The 13,683-nt window shown below is 43.4% G+C and overlaps 1 protein-coding gene across 1 annotated transcript; it reads left to right on the top strand.

Annotated features, from left to right (window-relative positions):
* Positions 1 to 441: 441 nt before the first annotated feature.
* LOC306888256 (sodium- and chloride-dependent GABA transporter 2-like) lies at positions 442 to 13,055 on the top strand (the record flags this gene model as incomplete). The annotated part of the gene is made up of 14 exons (XM_079446453.1): positions 442 to 580; positions 714 to 848; positions 8,907 to 9,047; positions 9,166 to 9,253; positions 9,402 to 9,534; positions 9,785 to 9,919; positions 10,445 to 10,548; positions 10,783 to 10,907; positions 11,000 to 11,112; positions 11,198 to 11,335; positions 11,675 to 11,777; positions 12,321 to 12,421; positions 12,604 to 12,774; positions 12,927 to 13,055. The coding sequence occupies 14 exons, from the start codon at positions 442 to 444 to the stop codon at positions 13,053 to 13,055; spliced, it is 1,755 nt and encodes a 584-aa protein (XP_079302579.1).
* Between the last annotated feature and the right edge of the window lie 628 nt (positions 13,056 to 13,683).

Genomic DNA, 13,683 nt, shown 5'->3' with positions numbered 1-13,683 from the left:
CTAGTAGCTAAAGAATAAGCACTAGTAGCTAATGAATAAGTACTAGTACTTAATGGGAAAGATACTAGTATCTAAAAAATAAGTACTAGTAGCATGAAAATAGATACTAATACGGCTTATAGATTAAATGTTAAAACGGCTTGCCATAGACTGTAGGTTGTACATATATGCTGCTAACAATGTTTTTGAAACTAAAAATATGAAATACAAATTTTACTTGAAGTATATCATATAACATAGTAGCAACCTGATCTGCATATGCTTTAGACCTGCCCCATTACCTATTTCATACTGTATGAAACGACTGTCATTTCATTTGGAGAGGATCAGTCAATGAATAGCTTGATACACTTTTATAAGTGTGCAGCCAAGCAGAATTCAGAACAAACTCACTGTGAACTTACAGCAGTCTGAACAGCAGGATCAAAACGGTGTGACGATATGAAACAAATCAAAGGACAAATAGAGGAGAGAGGATACTGGGGGAGTAAAACAGAGTTTATTTTAGCTGTGGCAGGGATTGTGATTGGTCTGGGTAACGTGTGGAGATTTCCCTACCTCTGCTACAAGAATGGAGGAGGTATGAAGCGGACTAAAGACACAAATATTTGTTTGTGGGAGATTTCATTATTTTACTGGCAACAAAAATAAATACTATACCTTAGGTTTCTGTGGCATTTTAATAATGTATTATTGCACTGGTGTGTTTTCAGGGGCGTTCCTGATACCCTACCTGGTGTTTGTGATTACCTGTGGGGTGCCTTTGTTCCTGCTGGAGACGGCTATGGGACAGTACACACAGGAAGGGGGCATTACTTGTTGGCGTCGGCTTTGTCCACTGGCTGAGGGTGAGTCACTAGATTTAAATTAATTAATGCATTTTTTTTATCTGCATTCATTGTTAGGGTACAGGCTGTAACAACACGGCCAGGCTCTCCCGCCAGTCAGCTCCCTCGATCAACCTCACCTGATTACTAATCAGACGCACCTGCACCTCGTCACCACCCGCATCAAGAACACTATAAAACCACTCACCACCTTCACGCCAGTGTCCGATCTCGTTTATACAACGTGGACTCTACTCCCGCATCCCAAGAATCGATAAGTACTCTCTATCTACATTTTCCTCGTAGACTTACCTCCTGTTCTCCGTCTCGTTGTCTCCCCTGTCTCCAGACCTGCCTCGTCTGTTACCGGCATCCTCGGCTTCCGGACCTCATCCTCTGTCCCGAGTCTCGAGCCTGTAAAGCCAGAAGACAAAGTCACCACGAATATCGGACACTACCGCACTGCCCACTTGGAAGCCACTCACCTATTACCACGATCTCCTGCACCCGCACCTAGAAATAAAGATCACATTGTTTTACTTACCCTTGTTGTCTGGCTGCATTCATAACAGAAGATCGGACCACAAGACTGTAGGCACCATGAGCACACCGGATCCTTTCCAGGAGCTAGTGGACACCTTCAAGAGGCTCCTAGCCCGTTCGATGCCTTCCACACCACCACCGGCTCCACCTAACCCAACTACCGTCAGTTCTTCTTCACCTGTGCTTTTCGCCAGTCCCATGGCCCGACCAGCGCCCTACTCTGGCGAACCAGGGGAGTGCAACGGGTTCATTATGCAGTGTTCGCTCACCATTGATCTACACCCCCAGATGTTCACCACCGAGCAGGCGAAGATCGCATTTGTAATCACCTCCCTCACAGGTCCCGCATTGAAGTGGGCAGAAACCATTATGACCCAAGCAGGTCCCGCTACACACTCATATGCCCAATTTATTACCCACTTTCGTGAGGTGTTCAGTTCGTCGCCAGGGGATTCCAACGTGGGCGAACAGCTTTACCGACTGCGGCAGGGCTCGTCTACTACTCATGAATATTCTCTCAAATTTCGTACCCTCGCGGCGGCGAGTGGTTGGAACGAGCCCTCTCTGCTGACCGCTTTTCGTCAGGGTTTAAACCCTGCTTTACGCCTTCAACTCGCGGCGTACGATGATAGCTTCGGCTTAGAGAAGTTTATCCAGCTGGCCGTCCGCTGCTCGAACCGCATGCAAGCCTGCAGCCCAGAGCCCAATACAGCCAGCATGCCATCTTCTACCCAAGCTGCGAGCACGGAGCAACCTGAACCGATGCTCACTGACTCCTACCACCTCACACCTGCAGAGAGGCAACGGCGTTTGCAGCGGGGCTTATGCCTGTATTGCGGAGACAGAGCGCATCTGATCCACGACTGTCCCATCCGGCCTGCCCGTCTGACGGTAAGTGGGCTGAGACCCACTTTTCCTAAAATGAAACCCTTCACCACTAAAGCTCAACTGATCATTGGTATCCGTTCTCTGCCAGTTACCATCCTCATCGACTCCGGCTCAGCGGGGAACTTCATCGCGGGGTACCTTTGCAAACAGCTCCGGCTCCAGACCACCGCCACAGAAACCACTTTTCAAATCCAATCCATAACAGGTAAATCCCTCTCACGCCGCCATATCAATCGCTGTGCGGGTCCCCTGCAACTACGCATAGGCTTACTCCACCAAGAGGAGATTCACCTTTTAATATTGGAAGAATCTGGTGTTGACATCATTCTGGGTCTCCCCTGGCTCGTGCAGCATGACCCAAACCTGTCTTGGAGCACCGGTGAGGTTACAAAATGGGGTAACTGCTGCTTCCCGCGCTGCTTCCCACAATTACCACAGCCCTTGCCTAAAGCCCAATATTCCCTTCCACTGTGTACCACCACTATCGAGAGCCCTGCCGCACTACAGTCAATCGATATCCCCTCAGAGTATCAACACTTTAGCGACGTTTTCTGCCCCAGGAGGGCCTCTCAATTACCACCACACCGGCCATGGGACTGTGCCATTGATCTGCTCCCGGGTGAGTCAGTGCCAAGGGGTAGGATTTATCCTCTCTCTCTCCCTGAACAGAAGGCCATGGAGGAGTACATTGAGGAAGCACTCAATCAAGGATATATCACACCATCCACCTCCCCTGCTGCTTCCAGCTTCTTCTTCGTGGCCAAGAAGGACGGTGGCCTCCGTCCCTGCATCGATTATCGTAAGCTCAATAACATCACTGTTAAATATCGATATCCCCTTCCTCTTGTCCCTGCAGCCTTAGAACAACTGCGCGGCGCCACCATATTCACTAAACTGGACCTCCGCAGCGCCTATAATCTCATTCGAATCCGAAAGGGAGACGAATGGAAGACTGCCTTCATCACGCCCACAGGCCATTATGAATATAGGGTTATGCCCTATGGGCTAGTCAACGCCCCCTCAGTCTTTCAAGGTTTCATGAATGAGGTGCTCCGGGAGTACCTCCACCGATTTGTCATTGTCTACATCGACGACATTCTAATTTACTCCCGGAGCCTGGCCGAACATCGCCAGCACGTTGCGGAGGTCCTCCAACAACTTCGGAAATATCATCTCTTCCTCAAGGCGGAAAAATGTACATTCCATCAACACAGCGTTCACTTTCTCGGATATGTCATCGACAGTGGTGGTGTCCGCATGGACAGGAGGAAGGTGGAGGCGATCGCTTCTTGGCCACAGCCCAGCACCATCAAGGAGCTTCAACGCTTCCTTGGGTTCGCTAATTTTTATCGCCGATTCATCGCCCACTATAGCACAATCTCCAGTCCTCTCACAGATCTATTAAAGGGCGGCTCTAAAACCTTGAAGTGGAACGACCAAGCCTCTACTGCCTTCCACCACCTTAAACAAGCTTTCACCACCGCACCTCTTCTAGTCCACCCAAACCCAGATTTGCCTTTTGTCGTGGAAGTGGACGCCTCTACCACTGGCGTAGGAGCTGTGCTATCTCAGCAGCAGGGGACACCTCCCAAACTCCATCCATGCGCCTTCTATTCCCGTAAACTCAGCCCGGCGGAAAGGAACTATGACATCGGCAATCGAGAACTTCTGGCCATCAAGCTCGCACTAGAGGAATGGAGGCATTGGTTGGAGGGGGCAGCCCATCCTTTCGTGGTTCTTACCGATCATAAGAACCTCCAGTACCTCCGGGACGCTAAACGTCTTAACCCACGCCAGGCCAGATGGGCTTTATTCTTCACCCGTTTTGACTTCCAGATCTCTTATCGCCCTGGACCGCGCAACCTGAAGGCTGATGCCCTGTCTCGGGTCCATGCCCCGGAGGAAGGTTTGGAAGAACCAGAGGGTATCTTATCCACGAAGGTTATCGCAAGTCCCATCCAATGGTCCTCTCCATCCATTGCCTCAGATAATCCCCCAGCCAATCCGCCGGGCTGTCCCCCAGATCGACAATACGTACCCAGAACCCAACGGACTCCGCTCATATTCTCCACTCATACATCCCTCGGCACTGGCCACCCAGGGGCCAACGCGACTCTCTCGCTGCTACACGAACGCTTCTGGTGGCCCAACATGGCCAGGGACGTGCGAAGGTTCGTTCAGGGTTGCCCGGATTGTGCCGTTTCAAAAAGCTCCCGTCATCTCCCGGCTGGTAAACTCCTCCCATTACCCATACCCAATCGTCCATGGTCACACCTAGGGGTGGACTTCATCACTGACCTACCTGCTTCCGACAAATTCACCTGCATCCTTGTCATAGTAGACCGTTTCTCCAAATTCTGCCGCCTAATCCCCCTCACCGGTCTACCCACAGCATTACAAACAGCCGAATTACTCTTCAACCACATCTTCAGGTACTATGGCATCCCGGAGGACATAGTATCTGATAGAGGACCCCAGTTCATCTCACGGGTCTGGAAGGCTTTCCTCTCCCTCCTAGGTGTGACCGTAAGCCTAACCTCCGGCTACCACCCTCAATCCAACGGACAAACAGAACGCAAGATTCAAGACATCAGCCGTTTCCTACGAACCTTCTGCCATAGCCGCCAGAACTCCTGGAACCAGTTCCTGGGCTGGGCCGAGTACGCGCAGAACTCCCTGCGCCAAGCCGCCACTGGACTCACGCCCTTTCAATGCGTACTCGGCTACCAGCCCCCGCTCTTCCCTTGGTCGGGAGTACCTTCCGAAGTCCCCGCAGTGGATTACTGGTTCCGGGAGAGCGAGAGAGTCTGGGACGCTGCCCATCATCAATTACAACGGGCAGTGCGCAGACAAAAGATCTCTGCCGATGTCCGTCGTTCTGTCGCTCCCACCTACCAGCCCGGACAGAAGGTGTGGCTGTCCACCCGGGACATTCGTCTACGCCTGCCCAGCCGTAAGCTAAGTCCCAGATTCGTTGGCCCCTTTACCATCCTCGAGCAGATCAATCCTGTCACCTACAAACTCCGACTACCCCCACAATACCGAATTCATCCCACCTTTCACGTATCACTACTTAAACCATATCTCCCTTCTGTTTCCCCAGAGCCTGGTCCGGTCGAGGAACCCCCTCTCCCGCTCATCATTGACGAAGGTGCCGTCTACAGGGTCCGGGAGATCGTACATGCCCGACGCCGTGGTGGTAAATTGGAGTACCTCGTCGACTGGGAGGGTTATGGCCCCGAGGAACGCTCCTGGGTCCCCAGAGAGGATGTTCTTGACCCGATGCTCTTAGAGGACTTCCACGCTAGTCATCCGGAACTTCCAGCCCCACGGGGTCGGGGCAGACCACCACGACGCCGGGGTCGGCCTTCAGGAGCAGGCCGTGGAGAGGGGGGTACTGTAACAACACGGCCAGGCTCTCCCGCCAGTCAGCTCCCTCGATCAACCTCACCTGATTACTAATCAGACGCACCTGCACCTCGTCACCACCCGCATCAAGAACACTATAAAACCACTCACCACCTTCACGCCAGTGTCCGATCTCGTTTATACAACGTGGACTCTACTCCCGCATCCCAAGAATCGATAAGTACTCTCTATCTACATTTTCCTCGTAGACTTACCTCCTGTTCTCCGTCTCGTTGTCTCCCCTGTCTCCAGACCTGCCTCGTCTGTTACCGGCATCCTCGGCTTCCGGACCTCATCCTCTGTCCCGAGTCTCGAGCCTGTAAAGCCAGAAGACAAAGTCACCACGAATATCGGACACTACCGCACTGCCCACTTGGAAGCCACTCACCTATTACCACGATCTCCTGCACCCGCACCTAGAAATAAAGATCACATTGTTTTACTTACCCTTGTTGTCTGGCTGCATTCATAACACAGGCAACCACCACTTGCATTTTCTAAAGTTGTTACAACCGCTAGGGGTCAGCCGTAACAGGAAAAAGGAAGAGTCTCAATACCAGAGAGATGTTGAATTACAAGAATTTATTTATAAATAAGGGTTTAGCTTCAGGGGCAGACAAGGCCAAAATAACAAACAAAAATATATTTTTGTTAAAACGCTATACTTCCTAAACCAAAATAAAGTAAACAAAAATGCAGTTTCAAATTACCTGACTTCCTTAACCAAAAACATTGAGAAAAGATGTTTCAAAAGAAATGGCGTCTAACCCCCTACAACCCTTAACTTACCAAAACTAACTTACAAAATATTTACAGAAGATATATACAAGTTAACAGCAAACAATTCACAATCGAAATCCAAAATCGTAGTCAATCAGGCATGGGTCAAGTTAACAAGGAATATCACAAAATGGAAACAAACAAAAAGAAACACCACTATCACAGAATTACAATCACACTCACAATCTTAACCACCCACACACTATCTCTCTGGAAGGCACTCAAAGTCTTAAACAAATGACGACGACTCCAAGACTTAAAATATCAAGGCCAAGATTGAGTGTTTGAGGCAGTCCTTATATCTGGGTCAGGTGAGGAGGAGAACCAATCGCAGCCTCCAGCAAATTATCTCAGGGAACCGCCCATCTGAAACACAAACATACACAGAGAGAGCGCCAAGAGGGCATAATGGAAACAACAAACAAATGACTTAGGCTCATAACAAAAGTAAATGTGAGACAGTGTATTAATCAGGGCAATATTCATCCGTATAGAAATCCATATCAGCACCTAGAACTGTATGGTAAAAGTTAGTGAAATTTGGCATACTAATTGTGGGTAACAATTTAGAATACTGTTTCTACTGTAAGGAATTATTGAAGAACTAACAGCTAATTATTAATTAACACTTAACTCACTACTATCAACTACTAAGGAATATGTGTTAACTAATCAGTAATACAATTTTATGATTGTGTTAAGTAACAGTTAGCTACTCAATAACTAATGTATTCTTTAATACCTCCTTAAGAACTACAATTAATTATCTACTAGTTAAGGTTCAAGAAAAATAACTATGAAGTAACTACTAATGAACATACACAATTAAATTGAGTTGTGACCCTCTCATATAAATGTTATTAGCAGCGGTAGTAGTAGCAGTATGAAAATGCAATATTAATAAATGCAATAAATTGTATAGAGGTTTTGCCTGTGTAGTGAATTGTTTTGTGAGCTTCCGATAGGAAACCCACCACCACTCCAGTGCAATGCGATAACTTACCTTAGTTTTTATATTTTATATACAGCATTGTATGTGTGCCTCCTCACCATATACCACATTACCATTAATTCAGTTCCTGTATGTAAGGCAAGGACTGAGGGAAAATGAAAATAGAGGTAACCCATTAGTAATTAATAAAGAATTATCAAATAATTCTGCAGGACTTATTTTGAACCTGAAACAGTAGGCCTTCTAAAGTGAAAATATAGTGAAACCTTTAAGTTGGATAGTTATGGCAAGACACATTTACATTTATTCATTTAGCTGACGCTTTTATCCAAAGCGACTTGGGGAAGTCGTGGCCTAATGGTTAGAGAGTCGGACTTGTAATCCAAAGGTTGCGGGTTCGAGTCCCCGGCCGGCAGGAATTGTGCTGCCCACTGCTCCGGGTGTATGTTCACGGTGTGTGTGTGTTCACTGCTGTGTGTGTGCACGTTGGATGGGTTAAATGCAGAGCACGAATTCCGAGTATGGGTCACCATACTTGGCTGAATGTCACTTCACTTACAATTGCTATATATGTCAGAGGTCGCACTGGAGCAACTAGGGGGTTAAGTGCCTTGCCCAGGGACACATTGGTGTCTCACAGTGGATTCGAACCCGGGTCTCTCACACCAAAGGCATGTGTCTTATCCACTGCACCATCACCAGACAGTGGAGTTGTTTCCTTTCCGAAGCAGATTTCCTACAGAACAATGCAATTATTTAAGATACAAACAAAAGCATAAGGGGTGAGAACCAGAAATGCGTAAGTGACATTTCACCAACTTTACAGGAGGGCCAAAACAAAAATGTACCATTGGTTGATCTGACTTTGTGCACTGATTTCAATCGTTTATAATAAACATTTGTACACTCATGGATGACAGTATACTTTTGTCAGTAGAAAGTGCTCATCATGAGCTTTCTTTTTAGATATATATCCATTTCACCCAAAATGTCTCTTACGCCCTTCTGGTTCTCACCCCTTGTTATGTACAATTATAGTAATGAGTCCTTTTGAGTGTGCAGCAAACAAAATGCATATTTATTTTTTTATTATTTGCATATAACTGTTCAGTAGTAGTTTTTCATAGTTATTTTTCTTGAACCTTAAATAGTAGATAATTAATTGTAGTTCTTCAGGAGGTAATACAGAATACATTAGTTATTGATTAGCTAACTGTTACTTAACACAGTCATAAAATTGTATTACATACTTATTAATTAACCCATCTTCCTTAGTAGTTAACAGTAGTGAGCTAAGTGTTCATGAATAATTACCTGTGAGTTCTTCAATAATTCCTTATATTCCTTATTCCAATAAAGTAACAGTATTCTAAAGTGTTACCTAATTGTGTTGAGTGCCTTAACAGTCCTGGTGGCAAATGAAACTTTGCATTGCAGCTATTCCCATGGGTCTCTGTGAAATTAGTTGACTGTCCCTGCTGATCAATGCTTCTGTTTGCTTTTGTCAGGTATTGGCTATGCAGGACAACTGATTATTTTGTACAGCTGCATGTATTACATCATCATTCTGGCCTGGGCCCTTTTCTACTTCATCTTCTCTTTTAGCTCCCAACTGCCGTGGGCCAGTTGTGACAATACCTGGAACACAGGTGAACATTTGAAACAAACCTCACAGAAAGAACTCCGTAATATCTACTGAATATCATACAGTATATGAATATGCTGGACCAGTGGTTTGCAAAAAAGTTTTCGTCGTCTCTATCTTAGATGACTGTGTGAATCTTGCTGCAAACAATCTGACCCTCAACCGGACAATGCTGATTAATTCAACTTCTTCAGTTACTGAGTTCTGGAGGTAAATAAAAAAGCATAAATTATATTACAATGAAATCAATCCTTGCAAAAACATTGCATTAACAATTAAAAAAACACAGATATACACACATACATATATAGGTAATAAAACTAAAGTTTGTTGTTCTCTCTCTTGTCAAATTTTATAGAAACCGAGTGCTGATTCTTTCTGATGGTATTGAACAGGTCGGTAAGATGAATTGGGAGATTGTACTGTGTCTTATTGTAATGTGGATCATATGTTATTTCTGCGTCTGGAAAGGAGTCAAGTCCACAGGAAAGGTGAGCAAGATTATCTTTGAAGAGAATATAGTCTAATACTCTGCTTAAACATTTTACGTCAAAATTCACATTTTCACACTTTGATTGTTTTGGTCTTTGGTCACTGACAGCTTTTAAACAAGAAATTATGATTTAATTTGTTATTATTTACATTCTGAATGTTACAGTATTTTGCTTCTTATATGAAAATTATAAGATATGTTTTGAGGCGACAGATGCATTATTTTGCACTTTCTTATTGTGCTTGTAGGTGGTGTATTTCACAGCTACATTTCCTTATGTGATGCTGCTGGTGTTGTTAATTCGTGGGTTGACTCTTCCTGGAGCTCTGGAGGGGGTTGTGTTTTACCTGTACCCTGAACCGGCTCGTCTCTTTGACCCGCAGGTAACCCCACCATCTGCCCTTTCCTGACATGTGACTTAATAACCTCTATACAAGGACTAGATCAGCTAATAGTATAAAGAAATGTTTGGTTCTATTTAAACCAACCCGACCTCATGAAAGTGCGTATAAATAGTACGCCAAAAAAAAAGAAAACTTGTGGTATTGATGCGCCAAAATGGACTATTTGCTATGCGATGGGTAGGATTAGGGTTGTGGGATAGATGCGTATCATATGTACGGGAAAACTGCGTTTTATATGCACGCCAAACACGTTCGTTCAAAGTCCATTTTTGCGTATCAGGACCACAAGTTTTCGTTTTTATTTGGCATACTATTTATACACATTTCCATGATGTTAAATGATGACTCATTTAAACTGCATTCACACCCAATAAAAAGTATGCTTTCTCTGTAAGTAGCAAAAGAAAATTCAATTCAAAATGTGCTGTTATAAAAATAGCTTTAACATATTACAATTTCCTGAGCCCCTTCCCAAGTACTTACTCACTTGTCTTGTGCATTTAGGTTTGGATGGAAGCAGGAGCTCAGATCTTTTTCTCCTATGCTTTGGGTACAGCCTCTCTTACTGTATTAGGCAGCTACAATAAATATAACAACAATTGCTACAGGTTAGTTCAGTATTATTATTTTTTGGTATCTAACTCAAAGGTTGATCTTCAGTATATATTTGGGGGCATAGGAATGTCAATCACATTGACTAATCAATGTACCTCAGGGTTCAGTGTTTGGCCCTCTTCTTTTCTCTTCTATACAGCATAATATTTAGGCACAGATACAGTGATTTTTGCACCACATATACATATGTATTTATGTATTGCAATAATCTATGTTTTCCCTATCAGAGACAGCTTATGGCTTTGCCTTCTGAACAGTGGTACCAGTGTGGTAGCAGGTTTTGCTGTGTTCTCAGTTTTGGGCTTCATGGCTCAAAAGCAGGGTGTCCCCATTGATGAGGTGGCAGAATCAGGTACTGCAACATTCTTTAAAAAAAGGTAAATATTTATAACACTAAATAATTATGAAACTAAACCAATTTCTTTCTTTCTTTCTTTCTTTCAGGTCCAGGACTAGCATTCATAGCGTATCCACAGGCAGTAGCTATGATGCCTTGTCCACAATTGTGGGCTGCTTGTTTCTTCACTATGATTATTTTGCTGGGGCTAGATACACAGGTGAACTCAAACTCAAACCTGGACACAGAGATGACTCAAAAGTGTTTCACTGCTCTAATGCTCTTGTGTTCTGTATCCCTCAAAGTTTGTTGCGATGGAAGTTTTCATGACATCAGTGATGGACCTGTACCCCATGGTGCTGCGCAAAGCTGGACGTCGAGAAATATTCCTCCTGCTTTTCTGTCTTTTTTGCTTCTTCAGCCAACTTGTCATGGTTACAGAGGTGTGTGTGTATGAGAGAAAAAGACACTAAAATGTACAAAATTAGTTTTAACAAATAAAAAACTTCCATTTTTAATTAAAAGTAAAAATATGAGCTGCCTTTCAATATATTTTCAAAATTGAGGAGTGCAATGCATTGACGATATGTAACAACATTGTATCATAATTGTATCAGCATTGTTTCATAATACCTAGCCTTTAACACTTGTATGCTGTATACTCATACAAGCTATTACTTTTTAAAATAGAAGTCTGTATACGGCAATATACTTTCCAAACATACCATTTGTGATGACACATTTTGTTCTGTTGAGTTGTAATGTTGTATTGTGACCTGCAGGGAGGGATGTATGTATTCCAGTTGTTTGACTACTATGCCTGCAGCGGAGCCTGTCTTCTTTTCCTCTGTGTGTTTGAGTCTCTGGTCATGGGTTGGGTCTTTGGTGAGTAGCACACAAGCTACAAAAACTGACCTTAAAATGAAGAATAACATTTCCCAGATGTGTTGAGATAAAAGTGATGCAAAAGAAGGAAGGAATTGTAGAGATTAAAGAATAAAAGAATTGTAATATGAATGCATAATGTTAGTAGCATGTGGGTAGCCAGAACATCCTTTCTAGTTTCAAAGACCATTTATTAAACCTAAGCTACCAATGTCAATTTTGATGTCAGCCAGATTAGTACATCTAAACAGGACTGCCCACACTTACATGTCAATGACACCTTTGTGTAATCGGAAACTTGGTCTGCCTAGTCATGTTGACGTACTGTAATTAGGACAAAAGAAGATATGTACTATTATTCTAAACACCATGTTGTGAAGTCTGTCAAACGTGTGTAGCACCTACACCTCTGCATTTACTTCTAACATTAACATTATAATTTTTTTAAATGATCAAATGAAGCAAAATCATTCGTTTTACCATTCTTACTTTTTAATTATTTTTCTATTAAAAAATGATGCTGAGTTCTCCTCTAAACCACAGGGGCTGAGAGAATGTTTGATGTCATTGAAGACATGACCAACTCACGACCCAATTACATATTCATGCTGTGCTGGAAATACCTGACTCCTCTCGTGTCTCTGGTCAGTGTCTCTGCATTCATTCATCTGTTCAATCTTCACAGATTTTTTTACAAAAAGCCTACTAATGTCTTAATGGTCATTATTTAGTTGTAGGCTTATATAGCTGGCTAAAACTAGTTCTCACATTTGTCTCATTCTCCTTTTTCTTTCCTATCTATCCTTTGCAACTTTCTCCTTCTCAGGTGTCTTTTGTCTGTTCTCTTGTGAAGTACAAACCCCTTACATTTAACCGCTCGTATGTGTACCCAGACTGGGCGTATGTGCTAGGCTGGTTACTGGCCCTGTCCTCCATTCTACTGGTGCCTGCATGGGCACTTGGAAAACTAATTGTTGAGAAGGGAAGCTTAAAACAGGTGAGATTAAACATATTCACCTACAAGCCACTGAGATATCATGAAGGCAGGGATGTGTGTGTTTAGCTACTTTACCAATGCTAAACTACATAACAAACCAAGAGTAGATAACCTAAAAGGTTAATGTTGTTTCACTGTCTGTTTCCTGACAGCGTTGGCGTCACCTGTGTAGTCCTGACACAAACCTCCCTCTCACCTGTAAGCAAAAAACTGAAATACAAGAAGAGACCCTCATCGCAGAGATGGAAAGCTTAAGAGCTACACAAACTAAAGAAACATAAGAGATATGGAGAATAAATTGTAAAATATGTTCATGTACTGAAAAACATTCTTTTCACTATTATGTGAGGTGCTCGCTCTTGCTGTTTATTTCATTTGTTTGTAGTAATTTTTGTAATATAATCAGCTGTTCGTAGGTTATTGCAATGTCATTGTGCTATTGTGCTTTCACTTGTATATGTACGTCTTTCTGTGTGTGTATAAGTAATGTTTCTTTGATCGCTTGACTTTTTACAGCTGCCTGTGTCTCAGCATTTATAAGTATTTTACACACAGGTATTTTGATTCTGACATGATTAAGGTGTTGACATGAATAGTAGAATAATAAATATAGGCCTATTGAGAAAACTTGAGCAAAATCTTATATCAATATATATATATATTTTTTTACTTATTCTCTCTGTGACCCAGTTTACATGAATGGTCTGATATGTTTAATTATGTTTAATTGGCCATTACATGTGAACAGTGTTAAGCAGTGTTCTTTGATTGGTGAAAAGTTATAAATGACCTTAGTAAAATGCAATCATGTCATTTATCTGAAGTGCATTTTTATGTTAGTCTAATTGAAAAGCATAGTTTCTGGTTTGAACCTGTTTTGTTCACTTTGCCTAAAAGCATGGCTGCTGT

This window comes from Barbus barbus (assembly GCF_936440315.1).
Source record: "Barbus barbus genome assembly, chromosome: 22".
In the NCBI taxonomy this organism is placed as follows: Eukaryota; Metazoa; Chordata; class Actinopteri; order Cypriniformes; family Cyprinidae; genus Barbus; species Barbus barbus.
The sequence above is the reverse complement of the archived record's forward strand: the minus strand, read 5'-3'. Positions and strand labels throughout refer to the sequence as shown.